At 40.6% G+C, this 27,906-nt stretch overlaps 1 protein-coding gene and 1 pseudogene across 2 annotated transcripts in view; one reads left to right on the top strand and one right to left on the bottom strand.

Moving 5' to 3' along the window:
- The window catches only part of LOC103670744 (cytochrome P450 4X1), a 45,754-nt gene extending 28,781 nt beyond the window's left edge, over positions 1-16,973 (top strand). For both annotated transcript variants that reach the window (XM_008699241.2, XM_008699240.2), the window contains exons 7-12: positions 7,375-7,481; positions 8,041-8,231; positions 11,170-11,303; positions 12,593-12,657; positions 14,909-14,991; positions 15,773-16,973. In XM_008699241.2, coding sequence (XP_008697463.1) covers positions 7,375-7,481; positions 8,041-8,231; positions 11,170-11,303; positions 12,593-12,657; positions 14,909-14,991; positions 15,773-15,941 — 749 coding nt within the window. In that variant the 3' untranslated portion in view covers positions 15,942-16,973. The remainder of the gene's footprint in view (positions 1-7,374; positions 7,482-8,040; positions 8,232-11,169; positions 11,304-12,592; positions 12,658-14,908; positions 14,992-15,772) is intronic.
- On the bottom strand, positions 5,849-6,936 carry LOC103670857 (annotated as a pseudogene).
- Positions 16,974-27,906: the final 10,933 nt, after the last annotated feature.

Here is a 27,906-nt window from a genome sequence, read left to right as displayed (position 1 = left end):
TTCAAATATCTCTTCTAGACCTCTGTTTTTCTCCACCCCCTCGGGGATGCCGATGATTCTGACATTGGAACGTTTCATTGAGTCAGTAATCTCCCATAACCTACATTCATGAGCATGGATTTTTTTAAGTCCAGATTCTATTTTAGTTTTCTCTTCTACTAACCCATCTTCCAATTCACTGATACATTCTTCTACCTCATTCACCCTGGCCATCAGAGCCTCTAGTTTTGACTGCATTTGGCTCATAGAATTTTTAATTTCTGCCAGATTCACTCTCATTTCTGCCCTTAGAGATTCTATATTCTCATTAACATTTTCATTAATACTTTTTTCAAGTCTACACATCATCTTGACCATTGTTACTCTGAATTCCATTTCTGATAATTTGGTTATATCCATATCCATTAGTTCTGTGGCAGAGGCCACAGACTCATTGTCTTTTCTTTGCTGGGGAGGATTTCTCCTTCTCGTCATTCTGATGAGGAGAGGTTGTGGGGTTGTCCAGAGCCCAAATTAATGACCGGGACCCAGGCCGTGCGCCCTTGTTTTATAGGGATCTTAGGGATGTGGGCTTCTTGATTTTTCAGCCTGCCTTCTGGGGGAGGGGCCTCCCGCACCAATACTCAGGCAACCCTGTTTGGGTAGAGTCTCCGTGTCCCCTGCGAGGGAGGATAGGGGTGGGCACACTGTGAGCCGGTCTTTCCGGGCTTTGTTCTCTGGCGGCTTTCCCTGGTGGTTTGCTGTGCCTCTTCTGAGAGTCAGAGCAGCAGTGGCCGAATCTCAGCTTCTGTCACAGAACAGAGGGATCGCAGACCGTTCTCCACTGATGTTCTGGCCACTTTAACTCTGTTTCTGTTGGTGCTGCTCAACCCTGCAGCTTCCCGAGATGTGCGCCCCACAGCTGGTGTCCCAGCCCTCACTTCCAGGGCCGGCGTGTCTCTGTCCTTTGTGTTTCTAAAGCCGCCAGCCACCAGCTGCCAGCCGCCCCTGCGTGCTTCTGGAGCTCCCGGTCTCAGTCTGGTTCCAGTGAGCGCACCGGTGTTCCGTGAGAAGTCTGGTCGCGCATGTTCCCCCGGCTCACGGTCTCAGTCCGCTCTCTCGCGGGTGCCCGTCCGCGAGTCCGCCTGCTCCCCAGTGCAGGTGGCTACCGCTTCCCGGCGCCCCAACGCGGCGGCTCCCTCCCCCTTCCATTTATCTTCTGATATCTGTGCGAGGTTTCACGGTTCCCCGCTTCGTACCTCAATACTCAGCGCTGGAGATGTTCATTTGTAGAGATCCAGATGCATCTTCCTGTGTCTCAGGCTGATTCTGTGGGTGTTCAGGCTCGTCTGGTACCTATCCACTCGACTCAGGGGACCAGCTGAAAAAGGGGTCCCCTACTCCTTTGCCATCTTAACTCCCTCTCTGATTTCTCCAGATTCTTATCAACACTTGTTTTCTGGGGTTTTTGATAGTAGCAGTCCTAATAAGTCCGAGGTGGTATCTTATTGTAATTTTGATTTGCATTTCCCTAATAATCTGTGATGTTGAACGTCTTTTTTTTTTTCATGTGCTAATTGGCCATTCATATATCTCCTTTGGAGAAATGTCCACTTAAGTCCTTTACCCATTTTTGAATCACGTTGTTTGTTTTTTGGTGTTGTGTTTTAGGAGTTCTCTATATATTCTGGATCTGAATCCCTTATCAGATAGATAATTTGCAAATATTTTCTCTCATTCTGTGGGTTGCCTTTTTACTCTATGGATACTGTTTTGTTTTGTTTTTTACTCTATGGAGACTGTTTTTAAATTTTCATAAAGTCTTATTTGTCTATCTTTTCTTGTGTTACCTGTGCCTTGGGTGTCAGTGCAAGAAATCCTTACTAAATCCAGTGGCTTTTAATCCTATTTTTCTTTTAAGAATTTTATTATTTTAGGTCTTACAATTAGGTCCTGGATCTATTTTGAGTTAATTTTCAAATCTGGTATTAGGTAAGATCTAACTTCATTCTTTTGCATGTAGATATCCAGTTTTCCCAGCAACATTTGTTGAAAAGACTATCCTTTCCCCTATTGAATGGTCTTAGTATCCTTGTCAAAAATTATTTGACCATATATGTGAGGGTTTATTTCTGCACTCTGTATTCCATTCATAGATGGTATATGTCTATCTTTAGGCTGATACCACATTGTTTTGGTTAACATAGCTTTGTAGTAAGTTTTGAAGTTAGGAAGAAGTGTGAGTCCTTCAGTTTTGTTCTTTTTCAAGATGGCTTTGGCTCTTTGCAGTCCCTTGAGATTCCATAAGAATTTTGAGATGGATTTTTATATTTCTTATTCTATGTGTTTTTAAGACTATGAATTTTCTTTTGTTCATTGATTAAATATATCCCATGTATTTTGATAAGTAATGTTTTTATTATCATTACTTTTCCAGAAATTCTTTAATTTCTGTTTGTGTATCCCTTTCACTAAAAAGGTGTTTAATAAAAGGTTTATAAATTTCTGGGTGAAAAACTTTCCTATTTTTTTATTTTTAAAAATTTCTAATTTAATTGTATTGCAATTCGAAAGCATTGTTTGTAGTATTTCCATTTTACAGAACTTACTAATGGTTTTTTTGCTCTAATATGTGATCAATTTTTGTAAATGTTCCATGCACTCTTATGAAGAAGATAAATTGTCTATTATTAGGTATGGTGTCTGATATTTTCCCCCATATGTTCTGCCTTATTATTTTGTTTGGATCTTCTATATCTTCTTTTGGTCAACTTGACCTGTCCTGTACTGGGAGTGGTATGTTGAAGACTCTTATTATTAGTGTGAGTCTACCTATTTTTCCTTGCATTTCCTATAGTTTCTGCTTTAAATAGGTACTTCTGCATTATTTGGTGTGTATATATGTTCGTAAGTATTATATCCTGTGATATCATGACTTTTTAAAGATTTTATTTATCTCTACACCCAATGTGAGGCTCGAACTTATAACCCTGAGATCAAGAGTCACATGCTCTACCAACAAGCCGGCCAGGTGTCCTGTGATATCCTGACTTTTAACATTAAAAACTGACCTTCTTGGAAAGCCTGGGTGGCTCAGTCAGTTAAGCATCTGCCTTAGGTTCAGTCATGATCCCAGGGTCCTAGGATCCAGTTCTGCGTTGGGCTCCTTGCTCAGCAGGGAGCCTGCTTCCCCCTCTACCTGCCACGCCCCCTACTTGTGCTCTCTCTCACTCTCGCTCTGACAAATAAATAAAATATTTTTTAAAATATAAATAAATAAATAAGCAAATAAATAAATAAAAACTGGCCTTCTTTGATGAGTTTTTGTTCAAATTCTACTTTGTTTGATATCAGGATTGCAACCCCAATTTTCTTATTATCTACATTTGTCTGGTATATCCTTGTCCATCCCTTTATTTGTAGACATTTTGAATTGCTTTGTTTTATGTGTTTTCCTTACATGCAGCACATAGTTCAGTTTTGCTTTATGAGACAATTCGAAAATGTTTTTATTTTAGTAAACAAGTCATTCCCATTCTTATTTGTTGAAATGACTGGTATGTTTGGACTTAACACATTATTATGCTTTACTATGTGTATTATATTATAGTTACTGTGTGTATTAGTTTCCTAAAGGCTTCCTTAACAAATAATCATTCACTGGTTCTGGGTGAACATGAATTTGGGGGGGACATTATTCTAGTCAGTACGCTGTGTTCCTTTCTCTATGTGGTATGTCTTCTTTGCTCTTTTAAAATATATTTTTTGATATTTAAGAAAGTTTATATTTTTTCTCTGGCTACCATAGTGTTTAGTCCTTCCATAAATCCTTAATTCCCCTTCCTTTATTTAAACTTTTTTTTTGAGATCCTGTAGCCTTTATTTTTAAAATTTTTTTTATTATGTTATGTTAGTCACCATACAGTACATCATTAGTTTTTGAGGTAGTGTTCCATGATACATTGTTTGCGTATAACACCCAGTGTTCCATGCAACACGTGCCCTACTTAGTACCCATCACCTGGCTACCCCATTCCCCCACCCACCTCCCCTCTAAAACCCTTAGTTTGTATCCCGGAGTCCATAATCTCTCATGGTTCATCTCCCTCTCTGATTCCCCACCCCCCTTCATTTTTCCCTTCCTGCTCCTAATATCCTCCATGCTATTCCTTATGTTCCACAAATAAGTGAAACCATATGATAATTGTCTTTCTCTGCTTGACTTATTTCACTTAGCACAATCTCCTCCAGTTCCAACCACGTTGATGCAGGGTAATCATCCTTTCTGATGGCTGAGTAATATTCCATTGTATATATTGACCACATCTTCTTTATCCATTCATCTGTTGAAGGGCATCTCGGCTCCTTCCACAGTTTGGCTATTGTGGACAATGCTGCTATGAATATTGGGGTGCATGTGGCCCTTCTTTTCACTACATCTGTATCTTTGTGGTAAATACCCAGTAGTGCAATTGCTGGGTCATAGGGTAGCTCTATTTTGAACTTTTTGAGGGACCTCCATGCTGTTTTCCAAAGTGGCTGTACCAACTTGCATTCCCACTCACAGTGTAAGAGGGTTCCCCTTTCTCCTCAACCTCTCCAACATTTGTTGTTTCTTGCCTTGTCAATTTTTGCCATTCTAACTGGTGTAAGGTGGTATCTCAAGGTGGTTTTGATTTGAATCCCTGATGGCTAATGATGTTGAACATTTTTTCCTGTGTCTGTTAGCCATTTGTAGGTCTTCTTTGGAGATGTGTCTGTTCATGTCTTCTGCCCATTTTTTGAATTGATTATTTGTTTCTTGGGTGTTGAGTTTGAGAAGTTCTTTACAGATCTTGGATACCAGCCTGTTATTTGTAGTGTCATTTGCAAATATCTTCTCCCATTCCATGGGTTGCCTCTTAGTTTTGTTGATGGTTTCCTTTGCGGTGCAGAAGCTTTTTATCTTGATGAAGTCCCAAAAGTTCGTTTTCACTTTTGTTTCCCTTGCCTTTGGAGACGTGTCTTGAAAGAAGTTGCTGTGGCTGATGTTGAAGAAGTTACTGCCTATGTTCTCCTCTGTGATTTTGTTGGATTCCTGTCTCACATTGAGGTCTTTCATCCATTTGGAGTTTATCTTTGTGTATGGTGTAAGAGAATGGTCAAGTTTCATTCTTCTGCATATAGTTGTCCGATTTTCCCATCACCTTTTATTGAAGAAACTTTTTTCCATTGGATATTTTTTCCTGCTTTGTTGAAGAGTTGTTGATCATAGAGTTGAGGGTCCATATCTGGGCTCTCTATTCTGTTCTATTGATCTGTGTGTCTGTTTTTGTGCCAGTACCATGCTGTCTTGGTGATCACAGCTTTGTAATGCTATCTGGCCTGTCATTTTTACTGTGGTAAATACAGATAACATTTACCATCTTAATCTTTTTAAGTGTACAGTTTAGTGCTATTAATTACATTCACGTTATTGTGCCATCACCACCACCATCCATTTCCAGAATCATTTCACCTTGCAAAATTAAAACTCCATACATATTAAATTATAATTCCTCTTTATACTCCTTTCTCAGCCCCTGGAAACCACCATTCTATTTTCTGTCTCTACAAATTTGACTAGTTATTCTAGGTACCTCATATACATATATGAGGAATCATATAGTATTTGGTTTTTGTGACTGGTTATTTGATGGTTTGTCAGTTTTTAATAATATCCTTTGATTTTCGTTTATTACCTATACAACTATTAGTGATTTTTTTGTTTCAAGCTTCAGATATTTATTAATCAGTATAAACCCCAACACAATACACCAACATGATTTCATGCATTTAGAGGGGAAATAATTCCTGGATAAGTGGGAAATTGTGAGGATGGTTTCTGGAAGGCCTTCATTCTGAGCAGCTTTATATTGAAACATTTCATTTAGAAGTCTGGATCTTCTTTCTTCAGTTTGCTATAATCTACATTCACTGAGCAGAACTTATATTAATCACAGAGGCCCAGTTTGTTCTAGGATTCTGGGTTATTCCTATCCCCACTGACATCTGGATTGAGCAATGCCAGGTGCAAGTATCACAGTGTTGCTCCAGTACCTCCCGCTCCAATAAATATGAGGAGGAGGATCAAGCTCCGAGGCTGATTGGCCTGACTGAGGATCTGGTGTAAAATGGTTGCAGCAGAGGCCTCAGGTCCAGAGGAAGAAAAGATCAAATATGCAAGGCCCCTAACAATTAGTGATTCTTCTACTTTCCCATTTCTCCCTCTCTTCTCCTCCTATTTTTAGAAGAATTATTTTCACCGTTAGTGTTTATGTGATATTCCTCTGCCCATGTGCCAATCCTTATTTTGATCTGAGATCTAGAATTACATCTATGAAATGCACACCTCAGTTCTTTAATGAAGTTTTCCTAGTCATCTCTTGGTTGGATGAAGCTCAACCACACTGGATTCCTCAGGATGGGCTCATGAGCATAGTATTTTCTGAGTCCATGCAAGTTTATACCTGTTTTTTGGGAGACTTGATACTTACTCAAATGACAATTTTCCTGGATATAAAATACTTTACTGTTACTTTGTTTCCTTGAGTTTCTTGAAAATGCTCTCATCTTTTGCCCAACACAGGGCTTGAACTCACAACCCTGAGATCAAGACCTGAGCTGAAATCAAGAGTCAGATGCTTAACTGACTGAGCCACCCAGGCACCCCAAAAATGCTTTAATCTTGCTTTGATTTCTTTATTGTTCTTGAGAAGCATGATGCTGCCTTAATTTTCTTACCCTTAAAAGTCATTTGTCCTTTTCATTTGGAGTCTCTGAGGAGTTTCTTTTCTCTGTCTACAATGTTGAATCGTTTTATTAGGGTATATATTGGTATTGGTTATTCTGTTCCAACTTTTCCAGGGATAGGGTGGGCTTCTTAATATATACATTTAAATTTTGTCTCACTTCCAGAAAGTTTTCTTGGATTATCATTTTAGATATTCTGTTTCATATTTTTGTGGGGTTCTCTTTTAAGCCCCTTCAGTTATACAGATGTTTGTGTTTCTTTGCCTGACTTCCATTTCATTTGATAACATTTCCATGAAAATGAGATATTAGACTGAGAAAGAAAAGAATGCTTGGCCACTTGCACCTGTGTTTGAAACCATCTTTATTATATTGCCTACTTAGTTATATAAAGTCTGATTCACGTATATTGTGTTTCTTTGGAGCTTTGATCCAAGTTTGCCATTTGACGAGAGAACAAACATCTGCAAAAATTAAATCTATTTAAAAACAATGTACCCATTCTGAGATCAGGAAATAGGTAAGATTTGAAGTTATTCATGGGCCATGGCTTGCTCTGTAATTATTTTACTTTGATTAACTTTGCTGTCACTTTGGTAATGGGGAATTGTTATTCTGTCCCAGAAAAGGTAATCCAAGATAGAAAGAAATTCCTCAAAGATGAGAAGAAGCATGGTAACACTCAGAAGCAGAAGTACCAGGATTTTCTGGATATTATCCTTTCTGCCCAGGTAAATCTTTCAAATGTCTGAGGCTGCTCATATATGTAGTTAATTGTGTGGGTAAATGGGTGAGTGAGGAGGAGGGGAGACAAGAGGAAAATTGATCAACTAAATTTAACAGTACTTTTGAATTGATGGGTTGGCTCCACACAGTTTCAGGAAAAGATAGAAGTCTATAATGCTGTCAGTAAAGGGAGTCAGGTAAGATAAAAATTGTTTACTAATTGGACAGGGCTTGGTGATTATTGCATGGCAGTTTAGGGAAGCACAGGAAAACGGGTCATAGTGTAAGTTGGTAAAATGATGAGGAGGAGGTGCTGGGAAATCTGCATGAATCTGGCAGGATGAATTAAGGAACTCTTTGCAAGGCCTGCTTTCCTTATCTAATGTTGGTTTTCCTTTGGGCTCTGGTCAAAGTGTGGCTCCTACTATGTATTTGTTGAACTGAATTAAAATTGAAACTCTCATATGAAACTCTAATTTTTCCCCCTAAAGCCATTATCTTGATTGGGGCTGCAGACATCTATAAACTGACATTGCATAAACATATCTCTACTATACCTTCCAGGCTGAAAATGACAACAGCTTCTCAGATATTGACCTAAGGTCTGAGGTGAACACATTCATGTTGGCAGGGCATGACACCACGGCAGGGAGCATTTCCTGGCTCCTCTACTACCTGGCTCTGAACCCTGAGCATCAGGAGAGATGCCGGGAAGAGATCAGGGGCATCCTGGGGGATGGGTCTTCTATCACCTGGTAAGATCTGCATTCTTAAACATTTCATCTTTCTTCCTCTCCATGGGTTTTGCTTTATTTTTTCCTCTGGTACCTTGGTAACCATTGTGCTTCAAGATATGTGCCTGTAAAAACTGCTCTTTTACTAGAGAGACCAAAATTATCCCTATATCTTTGCAAAAGAAGTTCACTCATCCACAAGTAATCTGCTTCATTGGTTTTCCAATCAGTGTTGTGTAATGTCCCATTTCTTTCACCTGCCTTGGTGCACTGGAAATGGGGACTTGATCCCTAGACTTGCTTTGAGAGTTTGAATGGTAGGACTCAAGTGGGTCTCCTCTCTGAGACCCAAGCAAGCATCCATATCATTTAAGCCTGCATTGTAGTCATTCCCACCCATTTCTGTGTTCACTCCTCAGGACTGGCTTAGACTTTAAACATAGTACTAAACGATATACACTGTAGTTAAGTCTAGCGATTATGGACTGAGAACATTCTAAGTACTTAGGCACTTAAGAAATATACAAGATTTGGTGTGGATCCTGCCCTCAATGAACTCACACCCTGGGACAGGAGACAGGCCTCCGTATGGATAATTGCCATAAAACCTGGTAAGGGTAGCGAGAAAGAGACGTGCTGGCTACCACAGAAACTCAGAAGACAGGCACCTAGTCCAGTATAGGGGACTCAAGAGGGCTTCTTGGGAGATTTGACACCCAAACTGCCTCTTATAGGATGGGTTAGCCAGGTGAAAGATGTCAAAGCAAGATGTTGAGCTTATCTGGTTGTTAAACAATGCCCAGGTTATGGATTTGCCCCTCAGACACGCTGTCTGAAAGAAAACCAAACACGTGTCTCTGATTTAAACCACATTCTTCACCTTAGCTATATATTTAACTTACCATTGTTTTGTTGGCCAAAGGGGCAGAAAGGTAGAAATGCTAAGGGCTACTCAGCCCCAGGACTGGGGGAAAACGTATTTCAAATGCAAAGGTCAGCTCAGTTAGAACATTTGTAAGGAAAAATTTGGGTTTATATAGATATGGTAGAGCTCCAACCTTTTATAAGGAAATACTAGTTATTTCCTACCATAAATTAAAGGTTTAATCTGTGTAGCACAAAATATGGTATTGATTAGTCATTTTTTATTCACTCTTTAACATTAATTCGTTATTTTAACTGTTTAGGGTGGATACATATACAACCCCAATATTGGCCTTTCTCATTCTTGTCTGGCCTATGTGAAATGTGAAAACAATAAAGAAATTTTTGCCAGGTGAGAAAACGAAGTGCAAAGGATCTGTTAGCTACCATTTATTTTAATGAGAGAAATGAAAATAATTTTATAAAAAATAAAATACATTTTTATTCCATAATATGGCTTTATACTCACATTTATGAAATTTGTATGTAGCATGCTAAAAATGTATAATTCTTTTACACAGATAATAAAACCACATTGCAAAGAGCAATTTCTGAAAAAACTGGCAAGTTGTTCAATGTCTCCATTTGGCTTGTCAGCCATTTCTGCATTGTGTTAAAATTCCTGTCTTCTTCTTGCACCAGGGCTAAGATGCACAACATTGTGTTTCTAAAATATGCAAAGTGCCAGGCTAAGCAGAATTACCCTTTTTATTCTGGGCTTGAGGAGGAAAGAGCTCAAAATGAAAATTTCACACTACTGAATGGCCAGAGCCTGCATTCAAAATAAGTAATCAGAAAAGCAAACAGAAATACAATAAAGCAAATAGACTGAATATATGCAGTCATTTTATGACTAGCTGACTGTCTAGGATGCCAAAAAAACCCCTTTATTCTTCTCCCACTGATATTTCACACTTGCGTGGGACAAGTGCTTTTTATCTCTGGGGTGAAATCTTGAGTGAATCTCCTAGAGCACCTATCCATTTAAGTCACAAGAGCAGTCTCATTTCAGTAATGAAGCTGTCTGGTCCAGTGGAGTAATGAAAAATGCAAATTCGTATCTACTTGGATCCTCCCCCTCCATCCCAACTCAGCATTTCTTTGAGTCCAGAAGCCAGTGGTGGGTGAGGGGGTTGTGGTTGGCTTCTTTTTACTGACCAGGTCCTCCCCAACCCAGTAGCTTCTGTTTCTAACCCTTCCATAAGTGGTCCCAGGAGGGAGCAAGAAGAAGAAAGGGGTTGGTACTATGGAGATCTTGCCCTCTGAGCATGGTGGCTGGCTATTCAGTGCTTCCTTTCACTCTCAAGGGGCACATCTGTGAGTTTCTTGGAGATTCCCTCACTGGAGCTTTGCCATGGTGATTCATGGGGCAAGGGAATTCTTGTCCTCAGAATTCCTTTCCTGCTGGTTCTGAAGCTCTCCCTCTTGCCAGTTCATTGGCCCATAGAGCACAGTGGAGCACTCCTGACTTGTTTGTCCCTGTTGCTCTCCCCCAACTCCCTGTCTGTTCTGAATCACAGACTTTCCTCTCAGTCCTCTGTTCCCCAAACTCCAGGGGGCACATGTCAGATCATCTAAGTGACCCAAGAAGGCCCTCTTTGCCTAACATGGTTGGGGGGCCCTCCTCTGTTCTCCACAGCATTCTGGCATTCCAACAATTCTCTTTAAAGGATTTTTTCTTACCTCTCAAAACTCTTATGCCCTCTCTCTTCAGGCCTTAGTCATTACTTCTACAGTCTTGATTTATATGGTGAGCTAAGAGTTACAATACTGGCTTCAGAAATCTCCCTGGCAAATCCTTTACTGGTAGATTAGCATCTCATTTTATAATGTGGATATTTGGCACTTGTTTGGAACCTCAGCTGATCTTGAGGTAGAAAGAGTCTCATATTCTGTTACATAAGCCAATTGCAAAATAACTTTAACCTAGAGATGATATGTACTAGGAATAAACACCAAAGAAGAAAAAAACATCAATATTTACAAACTAAATATGGAGCCTGAGTTCCCTCCCCTCCTTCACTTGTCCTCACAGGGACCAGCTGGGTGAGATGGCATACACCACAATGTGCATCAAGGAGTCACTCCGACTGGCGCCTCCAATCCCATCCATTTCCAGAGAGCTCAGCAAGCCCATTACCTTCCCAGATGGACGCTCCTTGCCTGCAGGTCCTTGCATTCCTTTCTTTAGCAGTTCCTAGAGACCAGGGGATCCTGGCAACCACAGTGACAAAGACTGGCTTTTTTCTCAGCTCTTGGAGGAGTCAAGACAAACCTAAGGAAGTCTGGCTTAGGGTTGGGTGCTTATTAAGAACTTAGTGGGTAATTCTTTGGTCAGACGTGGTTTCCAGACTTTCCCAAAAGCACGTAGTCATTTGCAAAGAGTCTCTGCCCAGAACCTGGGTGGCCAGAATCCCGACCCAGGGTCTCTTCGTTCACAGGACATTGTTTCTAAAATAACCCTTGTTTGGCTTATTTGGAGACCCAGGTGAAACTTCATGGGAGATGAACAGCATTGTCTTTATCTAGAAGACCCAAGATGGGGTCTTTGGCTTCATCATCATCATCATCATAGCACTCTTATAAGTGTGCAGCTCTTACTAGTTAACATAGAACCTTCAAGCACATTATCTCATTTTCCCACCCTTGGAACATGATCTTAACAGACACTTATATGGTGCTTTTCAGTTTACAAAGCACTTTCAAATACCTATGGTGTAGCCAAAAACCCACTGGAGACCCCAAAGTGCAGATGAGCAGAACTAAAACTTGCATTGAGGCCCCACATTTGGAGCCCAGTGCTCTTCAGAGCACAGGTCTCTGAGCAGGGCAAGTGGGAGGCAGAAGGGTGTCACGTGAGACACTCTTCGCTTGTCTGCTTCAGTGTTCTGTTAACTCTTGCCCTTGGAAACAAGCCGACAGGATCTCTTATAGCAAAAACCAACAGCTTGTCACTGCGACTTTGTTGACAGATCCAAAATTAATTTACCAGAATTTTTTATGGTAATCAAAAAATCTTCAAAATCTCTCTCCCCTTCTTTTTTAATCCCCAAACCATGTGGATATTTGCCAAAATTTCCTCCCTTCCACTTATGAACAGAACCAACAGAAACTTGTCATTGGACCTACATGATGGAATTGTGGTTCTGTTCTTTGGGATGCAAGCTATCTCTAGTGGGTGCTGTATTGTCCATTAACAGATATCATTCTGACATGATACCAACAGCTCCTTAAGATAGAATCAGGTATTAAATAAGTCATTGCTTTGAAAACTAAGGTATCACTCAAGCCTCATCTTCCCATGGGTCCTTGACTGCTGACATCAGCTACGGCGCACAGAACTCTGCCAGGAGCCAGCTCATTCCCTTCAGGAAGAAAATTCTTACTGAAGAGTAGTGTAACAGTAGCCCACAACTTGCTCTATCTCCTGTAATCTTTTTACTTCTTTCCTTTCACAGGAATAACTGTGGTTCTCAGTATTTGGGGACTTCACCATAACCCTGCCATCTGGGAAAATCCAAAGGTAAACACTTCAAAAAAACAAATGCTGTGCAAGTAACTTTTTGTTAGCAATATGTGGAAGTGGCAAATGACACAAAGCAAATAAAATAAACATAAAGACCAAAATTGTTCAACTTTTCTCCTAAAAGAAAACTGTCCCCTCCCCTACTCCTACTTCATGTTTGCTTCGAATGAACAGATTGACATAATGCCACACAATCTGCCCCAAACTGCAATCTGTACTGCAGTGATGTGCTTTGCAAGCTCTGCCAAGCCCTCACCTGGACATCTGCAGGAGTGTAGACTGTCCATGTAGCCAGGCAGGCGACTCAAACTCTCTTTTGCTGGATGGAACAATCAGAATTCTGGCAGAAACCGATGACACACTCAAGTTGGGCACTTCGAGGAGAAGGAATAGTAAAGGAACTAGTTACAAAGGTTTGGTAGGGTTTAGAAGAGCAACATGGAGCACACAATTGCTGAAGGGCTTCCCACCTCTGAGCTTGGCGGGAGAGAGAGTTACAAAGACCGGAGGGAGATTGTTGTGCTGGGAAGGGTCCTGAGCGGGAGTTGGGCCTCTAGTAGAACAGCCAGCCTGAGGCAGATTGGTAGGGTGAGGTCCAGGGAATAAATAACCCAAAAGCTCTCTCCACCCACCAACCCACCAGATCACCCATCAATGTCTTTTATTAGCCAAACCTAAGAGCAAACTATGCGGGTCCGCTTCTTGGAGCCCAGAGCAGAGCAGGAAAGGGAGGAGAGAGGATCTGGAGAGGCAAAAAGAAGACACCTAGCTAACCATAGCGCTTGATTCGATCTTCTTAAACTCTAGACACTCACAATACCCAAAGATACTTCCTTTCACTGAGTGGCTCGGGCTTAAGATCTCTTATGTGTGTTGGGAGGTGGACTGCATGTCTCAGTAACAATTGATCACATAATCATTTTGGCTAGACTTCTAAGTGGGTGCATTCTTTTTTTTTATGTTCAAATTAATTTTATTTGAGTGTAGTTGACATGCAGTGTTCCATTAGTTTCAGGGGCACAACTTAGTAATTTGACAAGTTGATACCTGATGCTATGTTCACATCGCTATAACAATATCAGTGACTATATTTCTTATGCTGTGCCTTTTACTCCTGTGACTTATTCATTCCTTAACTGGAAACCTGTATCTCCCTCTCCCCTTCACTCACTTTGTCCAACCCCCAACAACCATCGGTTTATTCTGTGTATTTATAGGTCTAATTCTGCTTTTTGTTTGTTTATGCACTTGGTTTGGTTTTTTTTAGATTCGACTTATGTGTGGAATCATATAGTATTTGTCTTTTTCAGTCTTACTTACTGCACTTAGCATAATACCCCCTAGGTCCATCCGTGTTGTCTCAAGTGGCATGATCTCATCCTTTTTCTGGCTGTGTAATATTCCATTCTATCCATCATATTTTCCTTATCCTTTCATTTATTGATGGACACTTAGGTTGCTTCCATATCTCAGCTATTATAAGTAAATGCTGCAATAAACATAGGGATGCATATATCTTTTCAAATTAGGGTTTTCATTATCTTTGCGTAAATTAAGTGGGTACATTATTACCTCCAAAGTGAAAACAATATCACTGGCCCTAGCGTTTCTGCTTTCTCCATACTTAGTCTGGATAGCATACTAGTCCACTAGGAGGCCAAACGAGGGCTGCAGGTCTAGAATTGCCCTGTCCAGTGTGGTAGCTATTCATCACACATGGTTATTGAGCACTTGAAATGTGGTTAGTCGGAAATGAGACGTGCTGGAAATGCAAAATACACACTGGATTTTGAAGACATAGTACAAAAATGTGGAATATTTCCTTAATAATTATTTATATTGAGTACATGTTGGAATGATAATACTTTCTACAAAATAAATTCTATTATTAAAATTATTTTCACATTTTAAAACTGTGGCTATGTGAGATGCCTGGGTGGCTCAGTCCATTAAGTGTTTGCCTTTGGCTCAGGTCATGATCCCAGGGTCCTGGGATCGAGTCCCACATCAGGCTCCCTGCTCAGCGAGGAGCCTGCTTCTCCCTCTGCCTGCTGCTCCCCCTGCTTGTGTGCACTATCTTTCTTTCTCTCTGAAAAATAAATAAAATAAAATAATAAAAATGTGGCTACCAGAATGTTGAAATTACATATGTTGCTCATGTATTTCTGTTGATTAGTGCTTAGTAGTAGCTTAAGAAATGTGCTGATGGTGTTTTGGGAATGGGGGTGGGGTTGCCCTGTCATTTCAGGTCTTTGACCCCTTGAGGTTCTCCCAGGAGAATTCTGAGCAGAGACACCCCCACTCCTTTTTACCATTCTCAGCTGGACCAAGGTAAGGACAATGTGAAGTTGTTGAAAATTCACAGAAATGTTTACTTGGAAACAGCTCTTTCCCTTTGGTGCCTCAGCTCCATATATTCTTTCACGGAACCCCATCTTCTCACCAGATTATGAGGTAGATCGTGGTACCTGTTTGAGCTCCCGAAAAGACCATTTAGTTTCACAAAGGACAAGGCCCTTCTCTGTCACATCCTATACAGCCATGCCTCAGAAAGTTATCCCACGATGCAAACTTGCTCATAAGCCATGCAGCCCACCCCCAATGCAGGAGAAACAATTCTTTTGTTTTCCCCTCAATTTCAGATTTATTGAGGTATAGTCGACATATGCAATTGTAAGATATTTAAAACGGGCATCCTGGTGATTCACTATCTGCATTCATTGTGAAAGGGTTCTTCCCCCTCTAGTTAATTCCCACCTCCTCCACCTCACCAGTTGATCTCTGTGTGTGCGTGAGGACGTTTAAGTTCTACTTTATTAACAGATTTCAATTACACAGTACAGTGTTACCAACTATAATCACCACGTTTTACATTACATCCTCACAGGAGAAACGGTTCTATGAGCACCTCCAAGTGCCACTCTCTTTAGGGAGGGCATCACATTATAGCCTCTCAGTTCATATTGTTGCAGGGAATAGTGGAAGTCCAAAAGTTCACGGTGAAAATACTGCTTTACCGTGAACAGTAGATTCATTATTCTAGCATCTTAACTAAAGAGCCAGAAACAACTACCATTTCCTCGTGTATCTTTCTTTCCCTCGGTGTCTGCAGAAACTGTATCGGGCAGCATTTTGCCATGATTGAGCTAAAGGTGGCCATTGCCTTGATTCTACTCCGCTTCAAGGTGGCTCCGGACCCCACCAGACCTCTAGTCTTCTTGCACAAGATTGTCCTCAAAGCCAAGGACGGGGTCCACTTGCACCTGAAGAAACTCTCCTGATGTTACAGCCCCGGGTACAAAGATTATGTATATATTCAAACTGTGTATATATATATATATATATATACACACACACACATACAGCTTGGATATATATATCCATCCATCCATACTATATATATACATACTATATATATAGTTTTAAAGTTAAACTACAGCTACTGGGCCAAGAAAATGAAAAGGAATCAAAAAATATGGTGGGAGGGTTAGGGGTAGGTGGGATGGGGGTCTCTGTGTAACTGTACATTATCCAAAACCATTTCTAGGTGATACCCTGTGTCACCTAGATCTGTGTCTGTATGATTTGGGGAAATTTTCCAATCATTTCTGTTTTATTCTGGCTGCTGTTAATGCCATATACCAAGAATTTTGCTGGGTGACTTCCATATATTTTCTGTTGCTTTTTAAGATAGTTTTTGGAATTACACAATAGGTGCACATATGCTTACAGTAGAAGATATCCAATATTCAAAAAGCATGTAGAACAAAAAGTAAAAATCCCACTCCACATACCGTCCACCTCTCTGCCCTGACCAATCCTACTCATTTTCCTAAAAACAGAATAGTTTGGTGTGCATTCTTTCAGAACTTTTCCTATACCTTTCATAAATACATATGTATGTATGTATGTATTCTTACAAATGGGATCGTATCCATATTATTCTTGCTTTTTTCACTTAATAAAAAATACATCTTATTCCTAATCGTAGATTCATGATATTCTATAATATGGATGTATTATAATTTATTGAACTATTTTCTTATTATTGGATATTTAAATTATTTGTGGTTTAAAAAAAATGCTTATTGGCCACTTGTGTTTATGTTGTTGTCTGTGACTCATACATCACTTATGCTTCTTTTTCCGTGGAGTTCTATATGAGTTCTTTAATACAGTGGGTGATTGTCCTTGATTGTAACTTTTCTTTATAGTTTTCCCCAATCTTTTACTTTTATAAAACTGAATGGTGTCTGTTAGCATACAGAACTAAATTTTCATGAAATAAGATAAATAAACTTTTCTTTATGGTTTCTGGGTTGTAATCTTGGATAAGAAAACCTCCATTTGGAATATTATCTAAATAGTCTATGTCGTTTCCTGGTGCTAACAATGCTTGTGAAGCCTGAGCAGGAATTTTTAAATAATTTCCAAATATTAATAATATTATTATTATTTCCAGATTCATCACTTATTTGATGTTTATGTGTTCACTACATGTCAGATATTGTGATACGCATTCAGTGAATGAACAGACATGACCCCTGCCTTCACGGAGCTTGTATCCTAAAGGGGAAGATGGATAACAGACAAATAATTACAAATTTCACTAAGTACCATGAAGGAAACAAATGGGCTGAGCTAGATAGTAATGAAGGGGAACTTACTTTAGATTGGGTTGTCTAGAAAATCCTCTGTAAGTTGTGACCTCAAAGCCTAGAAGGCTAACCCTACTCTTTCTCAGATGCCCCCTAGGGGCAAAATTATGGCAATTCATTGGACAATTTAAATAGCTCCGAAACACTTTTAGTTATAGAAAGAATAAATCAGCCTATCCCATTTCCCCGCCCCCCTCCCCTCTGGATAGGCTGGTGATGGGTATTAAGGAGGGCATGTATTGCACGGTGCACTGGGTGTTATACGCAAGTAATAAATCACGGAACTTTAAAAAAAATTTTTTTTAATTAAAAAAATAATAAAAAAATAAAAAATAAAATTAAAAAATTTAAAAAAAAAGAAAGAATAAATCATGGGAATAAAAGGCACAGTGTAGCAAATATAGTCCATGATATTTTAATAGCATTGTCTGGTGACAGGTGGTAGTTACACTTGTGCTGAGCATATCATAACATATAGAGAAGTGGAATCACTATGTTGTACACCTGAAACTAATGTAGCATTGGGTGTAAGCTATACTCAAATAAAAAAAATTTTTGTTAGCCCTGATATTGTCCTTGCCAAGTAAAAGCAAACTGATCTTGACTATCTGGATGGATAAGAAATGAAAATAAAGTCCTGGTCACATCCATAACGGCTTGCTATAGCAAAAATATCCCCAAAGAGAGGAGCTTAAACAAGATAAAAATGTCTTTTTCTCTCATATGAAAGTCTTGAGGAGGGAGGTGGTCCAGAACTACTGGGGTAGTTTGGTCTACAGGATCGTCAGGTATCTAGGCTCTGCATATCTTGTTCTCCATCTTCAACACACGGCTGTCAATGAATGAGTCAATGAATGATCTAAGCTAAGTTGCTAGCCCCTGCCACCACATCTACCTTCGAGCAAGTGGGAGGAGACGAAAGGGAATGGGAAGGCAGGTGCCTTTCCTTTTTAGGATATTAGCTGGAAGTTGTACTCATCACTCTGCTCACAGCTCTGCGGAAAACCCAGTCCCTCCGAGAGCTGAAAGGGAAACTGGGAAATATGGTCTTTGGCTGGCAAGCTCGTGCTCAGCTAAATCTTCTATTTCTGTAGGAGTGGAGAAGAGATGCTGAAGGGACACCGAGTCACCACTGCCACCAAAAGTCTATCATTTAAGCATGGACTAGAACAGGTCCTTTAAACTAGAAATAGTATAGGAGATATTGCTGACCATGAAGGTATCTTAGCATTCAGAGTATAGTAATCAAGAGCCAGCATTCAACAGGCCATACACGTAAATTTATAAATACTCGGTCCCAAGCCAGAAACGGATGGGGTGGGCAAGCATCTTGAAGGAACCACATAGTCCTGGATGAAATACTCTGACTCTCTCTGTCTCCTCAACTGGAAGATGGCACATAAGCAAAAAAAAAAAAAAAAAACTGTGCTCAGTTTCTTCAAGTCTAGATGGGATAATACACTCAACAGAGTTGTAAGTAATATCAAGTACCCTGTTTTTATTCTTTATCTTTTGTGAATCATTGGCTTTTTTACAAATCTAAAGAAAATTGTGGTTTTTCTCCAGAGATGTGTGTGCACCCCAAGTACCGACAGAGTTTGTAATTTCATGACGTTGGTGGACTCCACGAGCCCATGCCTGGACCCAGTTGATAGCCTTTCCACTGCCCTCCTATCCGTAAGAACCTTAGCAGACAGCTGTGTCTAGTAATGGAGGTTCCCGTCAGTTCAGGAAGCAAGTCACTGCATCCCTAGGCATTTGTCATTGACAATAGCGCTTCAGAATACTGTTGGCTAGAAACAGGCTGTGCTGAACCACCCACACTCTTCCTTTTTCTCAGTCAAGATTAGGGACATTTGTTGTGGAATACGGAGCTATACCTGCTTGACTACATCTAACTATAGATTGGCCCCACCTCTTGCCACAGGTTGACCTCGTAGCTCTGTATACCCTACTACAGAGTAGGCACTCAAAACATATTTGGTTAATGAATGAATGAATTCATGGATGGATGAGTGAACAAATGAACTATGATCACGAGCTGATCTCTAGCCCCAGCTGTTGTACTGACTGTCCAGCCAACAAAGAGTTATGTATGTTCAGACAAAATAAATGTTGCAGCTCTGAGTTAATCATGATGTCAGTCTCAGCCACGGTTTGGTGAGACGTTGTGTGGGTTCGCATAGCTCCTGCCCACTGCAGGGGACATAATTCGGTCTGCCCTTCTTCAGTCATAGATACTTGTGGAACACCTGTGCGCCAGGCACTGTTCTAGGCACTGGGGACGTTGTAAGGAATAAACAGACAAAGACTGACCTCTTGAAGCTTATATTCAAGAGGGGACCCAAACTGTTAAAAAGTAAGTGAATAAATGAATACATTACTTAGGGTTAGACTAGCTGTAGTAACCAACAAATGCCCCAAAACAAATATTGCCCTTCTCTGTGCCAGTCTATCCCTTTGGTTTATTTTCTTCCCAAATACAGACTGCATTTACTCCCTCCGTGAGCATGACAGCAAAAGTCCTATCTTGCTGGATATCTAAAATCTCTGAGTGATGCTCATTTCTCTTCATCAGGCCTGGATAGGACTCCTTGTGTTCTAGGGTTCTATGAACTAAAAGACGAGTTCTCTTCACTTAATGATGGAGAAGAGACAGGAAAATTGTAATAAAGACTCTCAACCCTATCCCAAAAGACTGTATTTCTCAGATGTTCTTGCTGTTAGGTGTGACTATGAGACTTAGTTTAGGCCAATGGGATATGAGTAAAATCAATATGATGATTGGATCATGTCATATTTTAATACCAAGCTGCTTGCTCTAGATCTCCTCTCCCCTTTCCCAAGGGTTGAAAGGATTTTGGTTGATTTTGATAACTGACCATTTGGGCCACTTGTTTTTTCTCCTCCTGTACTTTAAATTCTACTCTTACGTTTTAAATACACCAAAAAAGAGTGAGCCTGACAAACCCTCAACCCCAATAAAAGCGGAATACCAGACCCATGTATGCTCTCTTTACCCACAACTTTGCTGGATGGCCCTAGCTGTGCTGTGTAATTTACAGGTCTTCTAAGTAATAAACCTTTATTTTTTCAAGGTTTCCTGGTGGTTGTTGCTGAAGGGTGTCTTGCATTCATAAGAACCACAAGGGCTGGTCCAGCCACATCGGTTACTGATAGGCTGAGACCAGTGCAAAACACTACCATACTTCGGGGCACCTGGCCGGCTCAATCAGTGGAACACATGACTCTTGATCTCAGGATTGCCAGTTCAAGCCCCACATTGGTGTAGAGCTTACTTTAAAAAAAGAAGAAAATTAAAATAAATACTAAAAAAAACCCCAAAAAATCCAAAAACCCAATACTATACTTCTATGTTCTCCCACCAAAACAAAACAAACTTTCATTAACTTTATTAATGATTCTAACAACCACCCAGTTACTAAAGCTAGAGAGCCATCTACTTCCCTCCTATCCCCACTCATCAGACTCAGTCACAAAGTCTGTTTTCTAATTTTCTCTTGAATTCAACTCCTTTTCTCCATTTTTATTAGCAACACATTCATTCACTGATTCATTTATTGACTCTACTGTGGGCTAGGAATCATGTTAGAAATTGAAGATATCAAAGATAATTAGGCATGTTTTTTTTATTGAGAGGAGTACAGTGAGGAAGAAGGTAAGTAAAACAATGTTTATAATGCATCGTGAAGGGCACTGTTCCTCAGATTTTCCCAGGGTGCAATGGGAGCCTAAGGGAGTGATTGCTAAGCAGCCATGTGGTGATGGTGATGGTAAGTCAGGTAGGACATGCTTCCCAAAGGAAGTGATGCCTCTTTTTGTAGACCCTTACTATCAGGCTGGGCTCCTTCATGAATATGGCAAGCAGCAATATTACTTAGAATCAAGGAAATAATTTTCTGGGAGACTTCATGTTGCTAAGTGCTCATCTCAACTAATCCAACATTACTGATAAAATTCCTACATAAAGGATGTGGGAGGGACAATTGCCATGACACATTGACTCCAAGCTGGCCTCCACTCAATCAGCCGTGAGGGGCACTCTAAACCAGTGAGTGTTAGTAACATCTCTAAAGGTATAAGTTTTAGCATCACCATGGAAATGACTCCCCTCAGAGATATTAATGAGATGGTAATAAAGACAGCTGTTGTATAATGAACACAATATGGATGGAAACAGAATTACCAAGAGGATGATCTGAGAAGAGACCAAGAAAATTTTTCATCCACAGGCTTCATGGGATAGAATGGAAAACGACCTCTAAAATTCTAATGTGGAGACTTGGAATTTGAGTGCTGTCCGTAAAGCTCTTCTGCCATTGTTACATACCATACATTGAGTTTTGATTATGCCGTCCCGTTTCTCAGCTGACACTTTTAGTGCTGGTACAGACCTCAAGGAGCTCACAAAATAGCAACCAAAGATCATCAAAAACCCTTAGAACTGTTTTCCCTCCTAACATATTGGAGAGTGCAGAGGGACACCATAAATGACTGGATATGTGCCATGAGGGCAACAACAACTTTGGAAGACCCAATATTTAAAATTAACATTTTATGACTTGATCCCCCAAAGTGCTCATTTGAAAAAAACAAAAAACCTGCAGCTCTCAGTTCTTTGGCCTTTCTATTTCTCTACAACTTTTGCTTTCTTTTCTCTATTTCCTGCCATCTTCTTCTTTGCTTCTGGCTTGCTTCTCCTTTCCTCCTTCCACCTGTGCCTGCCCTCTTCAATTGCCTTTCCTCTGAGAGCTGGTTTTATCTGTTGGAAGACTGAAGGAATTAAGTTTATTTTCTACTAAGTCACACTGCCAGGAACATAATTTCCTACAACAGACTTTCGACTCTAGTCACATGTTCTTTGCACATTCCCCCCGAGTTTACTGCATATCAGTTGCTGAATGCAGTGGTTAATCCAATGTGCCAATGTGACTAGGTCCCAGATGCCAGACATTGGGCCAGGCATTATTCTGGGTGCGTCTGTAAGGGAGTTTCCAAATGACCTTACTGCTTGAATGGGTAGACTGAGGAGAACAGATTACCCTCCCCAGTGTGGATGTGCATCATCCAATTAACTAAATAGAAGACCTAAATGAGCACTTCCTGCCTGACTGCTGGGCTGGAAAATCAATCTTTTCCAGCCTTCACACTTGGACTCAAACACTGGCTCTTCTTGGGTCCTAAGCCTGCTGGCTTTTGGATTGGAGCTACACCATTAGCTCCTATGGTTCTCAGGCCTTCAGATTCGAGATGGAACACTACACATTGGCTTTCCTGGGTCTCCAAAGTGCTGACTGCATATCTTGAGACTTCTCAGCCTCCATAACTGCATGAGATAATTCCTTACACACAATGTTATATATATAACTATATATATATATATATATGTGTGTGTGTGTGTGTGTGTGTGTGTGTGTGTGTGTATACACACACACACACAACCTATTGGTTATGTTTCTCTGGAGAACCTTGAATAAACCCTGGATTAAATCCTCAAATCTAAGTTTTCATTTGTCTTACAATTGTTCAGTTCAGCTAAAGACTAACCAGATTGTCTACCATTTTCATTCAGTTTTAACAGTCAAGGTTACCAAGACCCTACAGGGTCAGACTAAAGTTGTAGCTAGGGTCTGGAGTTCTTGGAAAGCCAAAGTTAACTTTCCTGTTAACAGGAAGTCTGTCTGCTATGACTCCTCCTTCACTTCTACAATAATAATCAGGAAATTCTGAGCATACTTACATAACTCTACCTTTCAAGAGAAGTCTCAAGAAACAGTCAAACAAAAGATTCTGGATCAGGGAGGGCTTGCCACCATCTCCCTTGCCCACCCTAGCACCTTCCTCCGGAAATGCCTCTGAAGTCAACAGGCCCTCAGGTCTCCCCATCCCAGGGTCGTACTGTCATCTATTAGTGCTGGCCTTTTCCATTCTTCCATATGCCTTCTCTCGCACAGCCCACTCTCATGTCAATGCTGATATAGGAGGAGTGGCTTCTTAATGTTTAGGTAGGGCTTTTTCAGCATGAGGAAGACAGTTTCTTCTTCATGGTCATGAAGTCCTAACACAAGCAGTGATAAAGATTGTCCATTGATCTGATTGGTTTCAACCAGGTACCTTTTGGAATGCACAGCATGAGTCTGCCTACATCTTCTGTTAATGTTGGTTTAGGCCTGATTTGTTGATCTATTCTAGATCCATAAACTGATTTCACTGTTGGTCACTAGGTGAATAGCTGTAAGTATCTGGGGTCTTTATTCTTAAAGGGGGCAGTTAAGTTATTCAGAGACAGTGTGGTCCTTTCAAGTCTTATTTCCATGCTGTGTTGGACCAGCACAGCATTAAGTCTAGGTCTCATTCTGTCCTACTACTATGACAAACTCCCTTTGAGTACTTTACCTGATGGCTTACGAATTCTGAGGTTTTTCACTCTTTTGGTGGGAACACAAAATATTCCCAGACCATGAACCTTTGATTTTGTTCCTGCTAAGACGTTCAGGTATGCTTTCCCAGCCTTGAGTAACTTCCTTGGGTGCGTGCTGAGTAAGCTTCCTTTAAAGGAATGAAACGCTTTCTTCTTGTTTCATCTTGCCTGTTCTTAACTCAACAAGAGCTAATGACAGAGCTAAGACCTTACTTGGCTCTGAAGCTAACGAACTTACTGTGTGAGACCACACACCTGTGCTGTCAAAAGCTTTCCATCTCCTGAATCAGGGTATCACAATTTTTTCTTTATGAAATAAACTGGCTCAAAGCATTTCATTTCCTTTAAGTATTTTGACTTGTTCTTCAAAGTTGTGTCCACAGTTGAATAACATTTGAATTCGTAGGGAATTATTTTTATTCTTGAATCTATTGACTCAAAGTATCATGTTTCACTTTTTAAATGGTGCTATTGTACCAATCTACAGAGGAAAAACTTGTCCAGTGAGGACGTTTGGGCTAGGTGGTTTGATGGGCATGACTCCATGGCCAGAAGAACTTTCTGGATCCCCTATGTTCTGGCTAAGCTAAGCAGTGCTCTTAGGACATCCTTGATCATCATCTGATCTTGTGAGTATTTTGAAATTCATTCTAGAATAGTACTTTGTAAGTTGGAGTGGCTTAATAGACCCTCTGATGTTGTCAAAACGTCTGTAGTCTTCTTCCCAATAACTCATAATCCAGTCTTATCATGAGAAAAATATCAAATTCTATTAATGGAGCATCTTAAAAAATACCTGACCAGGACTCCTTAAAACTATCAAAGTCATCTAAAACAAGTAGAGTCTGTGAAACTCCCATAGCACAGCCAAGAGGAGCCAGAGGAGACGTGACAACTAAATACAACGTGGTATCCTGAATGGGATCGTGGAACAGAAAATGGACATTTGGTAAAAGCTAAGGAAAGCTGAATAAAACTATTGCCATTTCATTAATTGTAACAAATGTACCACATAATGTAAAAATGTCAATAATAGGAGAAACTAGGTGCAGAATATGGGAACTCTATATTATCTCATCAATTTCTCTATAAATATAAAACCATTCTAAAAATAAAGTCAATTAAAATAATCCTAGGGGATCTACAAAAAAGGCTACCAAGGGGTGCCTGGGTGGATCAGTTGGTTAAGCGTCTGCCTTCGGCTCAGGTCATGATCTCAGGGTCCTGAGATCAAGCCCCACACTGGGCTCCCTACTTAGCAGGGAGTCTGCTTCTTCCTCTGCCTCTGTCTCCCCCTTTCCCCAGCTCATGCTTTCTCTTTCAAATAAATAAATAAAATCTTAAAAAGATAAAAAGCTACCAAAACTAATAACTAAGTTGGGAAGGTTACAAGAGAGAAGGTTGTGCACTAAAGAATTAACTCACCAGACTTGAGATGTTCAAACCCTACTCGTGCCAGAAAACAGACTGTCTTTTGATGGACTCCGGGGAATTAAGCTATAAGCTCTTAAAATATCTTGCCTGATGAGTGTCCTAATACACCTGGGGCCTCAGACCTCACCAGAAAGTTTATGCTAACAATGTGATTTATGGTGGAGACCTTGGGCCATGCTGTATCATTTCCACCTCCAAAGAGGCTGGAGAGATTGAGTAACTAAGGTCAGTCACATTCTCCATTCTTAAATTACTGACTCCCAAGAAAATTAAATCCTGGACACCAAGGCTAAGGCAAACTCCCCTGGTTGGCCATTCTTTGTATGTGTTGTCACATGTCATTGCTGGGAGAATCAAGTGCTGTTGACTCCACTGGTAGAAGAGAGCATGAATCTCACTTCTGGTCTCCATGTGCCTGTTTCCTTTGCTGATTTTAATGTACATCCTTTCACTGTAATACAGTGTAATTGTGAGTAGAACAGCTTTTCTGAATTCTCTGAGTTCTTCCAGTGAATCCTCAAACCTGATGGTGGTCTTGGGAACCCCCAACACAAAGGCCAATAGGTCAGCATATAAAAATCAGTTGTATTTGTAGATGGGAGCAATGAAGAATTGTAAAGTGAAACTAGAAACACAAGTCCATTTACAGTAGTAGCCCCAAGTATAAAACATGTAGGAGCAAGTTTTACAAGAATATGTTCAAACCTATAGACCCAAACTATAAAACTTTGCTAAGTAATTCTAGAATTTCCATTTCACTCTTTTTTTTTTCCATTTCACACTTTTTTATAGATTAAATTATTTGATGAAATTCTTCTTTTTTCCCCTCTATATTCTAAACACATTAGTCATAGTTATTTCAATGTCTCTGTCTGGCTACTCACTCTCTGGGTCACCCAGGGGACTCTTTTTATTGTCTGAGGTTTTTTCTTTTGCTTTTTTGATCAATTGGGACTGTTTCTTGGCATTTCAGCTGAGTTTGTATTAAAAGCTGAACATTGTGTGTAAAGAACTGTAAGAGCTCTGGTCAGCTCACTGAAGAGGGAATTATCTTTTGGAAGTCAAAAAACATATTGGCAGAGCCTAGTGATACAACTGATGAGAAGTGGGCAATTTGGACGCAGCATTTCCATTCAGGGCTTTCTGGTTGTTTCACTTTGTAGTACTTATAATTATACTGTACATTTATTTTGTACCATATCTCTCTACTTCAGAGCTCAAAGAAGCTCTAAAAGGCACCATAAAATTTGAGCATCAGGGACATGTAGGAAAAGGGGCCAGTAGACACCGATGAGCATTTGGTATGACGTGATCTTCATCTCTCTTTCCAGGACATATGAGAGAGGCCCATTACCCCAAACCCAAACCTGAATGTCTTTGAACACATTTCCTAATGACCCTGGACACCGTTATGAAGTGTGCCTTCAGTCACCAGGGCAGTGACTAAAGGAGAGCGTTCAGTGACTAAAGGACAGGAGGCAAACTCATTCACCATCCACTGTTCCATCCATTAGCACGTTCCTCCACTTCCTCTCTTCCAATATTTCTAAATTCTGCCTAGAAGCAGTGCTTAACAAAAGGAAACTCATCCGCCTTGGCCAGCACACTTTTTTGCATCACCATATCTAGTTTACAAATTCAGCCATCAAAACCTCCATTTTAATAAATACTGTCTAGTGGCCAATGAGCACACACGCTTGTCTTGGGCTTTGCATTGCCTGAGACTTGCCTAAAACAACCAGTTGCCTGAGACACAAATGCCGATGACGGATGCTTCTGCGGTGGTGCTTAGACAACATGGAGATTACAGGTAATTCTCAAGAAAGAAATGGTCGCTAAACGTGAATCAGGGCAGGGCCAGTTCTAGAATCCCAAACTCCTGTACTCCAGCCAGTGTTCTATCCATTAGGGCCACCCCCACATCTCCCCAGGGATCCCATCAGTGGTCACTCCACCCAGACTTCCAGCCTGGGCAGTCTCCTCTCTCTGCACAGGAAAAGGCGGGTTACTGGTCCCACATTGATCTTCCCAGGGACCGTGTAAGCTCTGCCATCTGGTGGCGAATCAAGATGTTATAAGCAATGGGGAGAAAGGATAACAGGAACAGACACTGGCAAAAAGAAAGCACTGTATTTTGTGAATGAGCTTTTAGAAAGTGTTAGGGCTCAAAGCTAATTGGAATCTCCTCCCTTCCCTTACTGTTTATACTGTGGTAGAACTGATTAAGTGTAAATGGATTCAACCCTTAGAGAAACCAATAGAGAGCATGTACCTTACAGGAGCCTTAGAAATGCTCATATTCTTGGGGCGCCTGGCTGACTTAGATGGTGGAGCTGGTGACTCTTGATCTTGGGGTTGTGAGTTCAAGCCCCATGTTGGGCATAGAGATTACTTAAAAATAAAATCTTGAAAAAAAGAAATGCTCATATTCTTTGATGGAGTCACTCCACTCCTGGGAGTTTGTCCTGAGGAAGGGTTATTGATTCAGGGCTTTGATGGAAGAGGCGCCATGACCAGGGTCATCCAGATAGAGGCACTGTCCAAGTGCAGAGATCCACGGGGAGTGGTTAGGAGCTCCAACCCCACCCCAGCCTGAGCTGGGACATCAGGAAAGTGTGGATGGAGAAAATAAGACCTGGGAATGCAGTCATCTGGGAGGCACAATGGGGCTTCAGGGAAGGGGGAGACTAGGCTACTCTTTCCAGGCAAATG

Source organism: Ursus maritimus, unplaced genomic scaffold (genome assembly GCF_017311325.1).
Source record: "Ursus maritimus isolate PB19 unplaced genomic scaffold, ASM1731132v1 scaffold_12, whole genome shotgun sequence".
Classification (NCBI taxonomy): Eukaryota; Metazoa; Chordata; class Mammalia; order Carnivora; family Ursidae; genus Ursus; species Ursus maritimus.
This window is presented reverse-complemented; position numbering and strand designations above follow the sequence as displayed.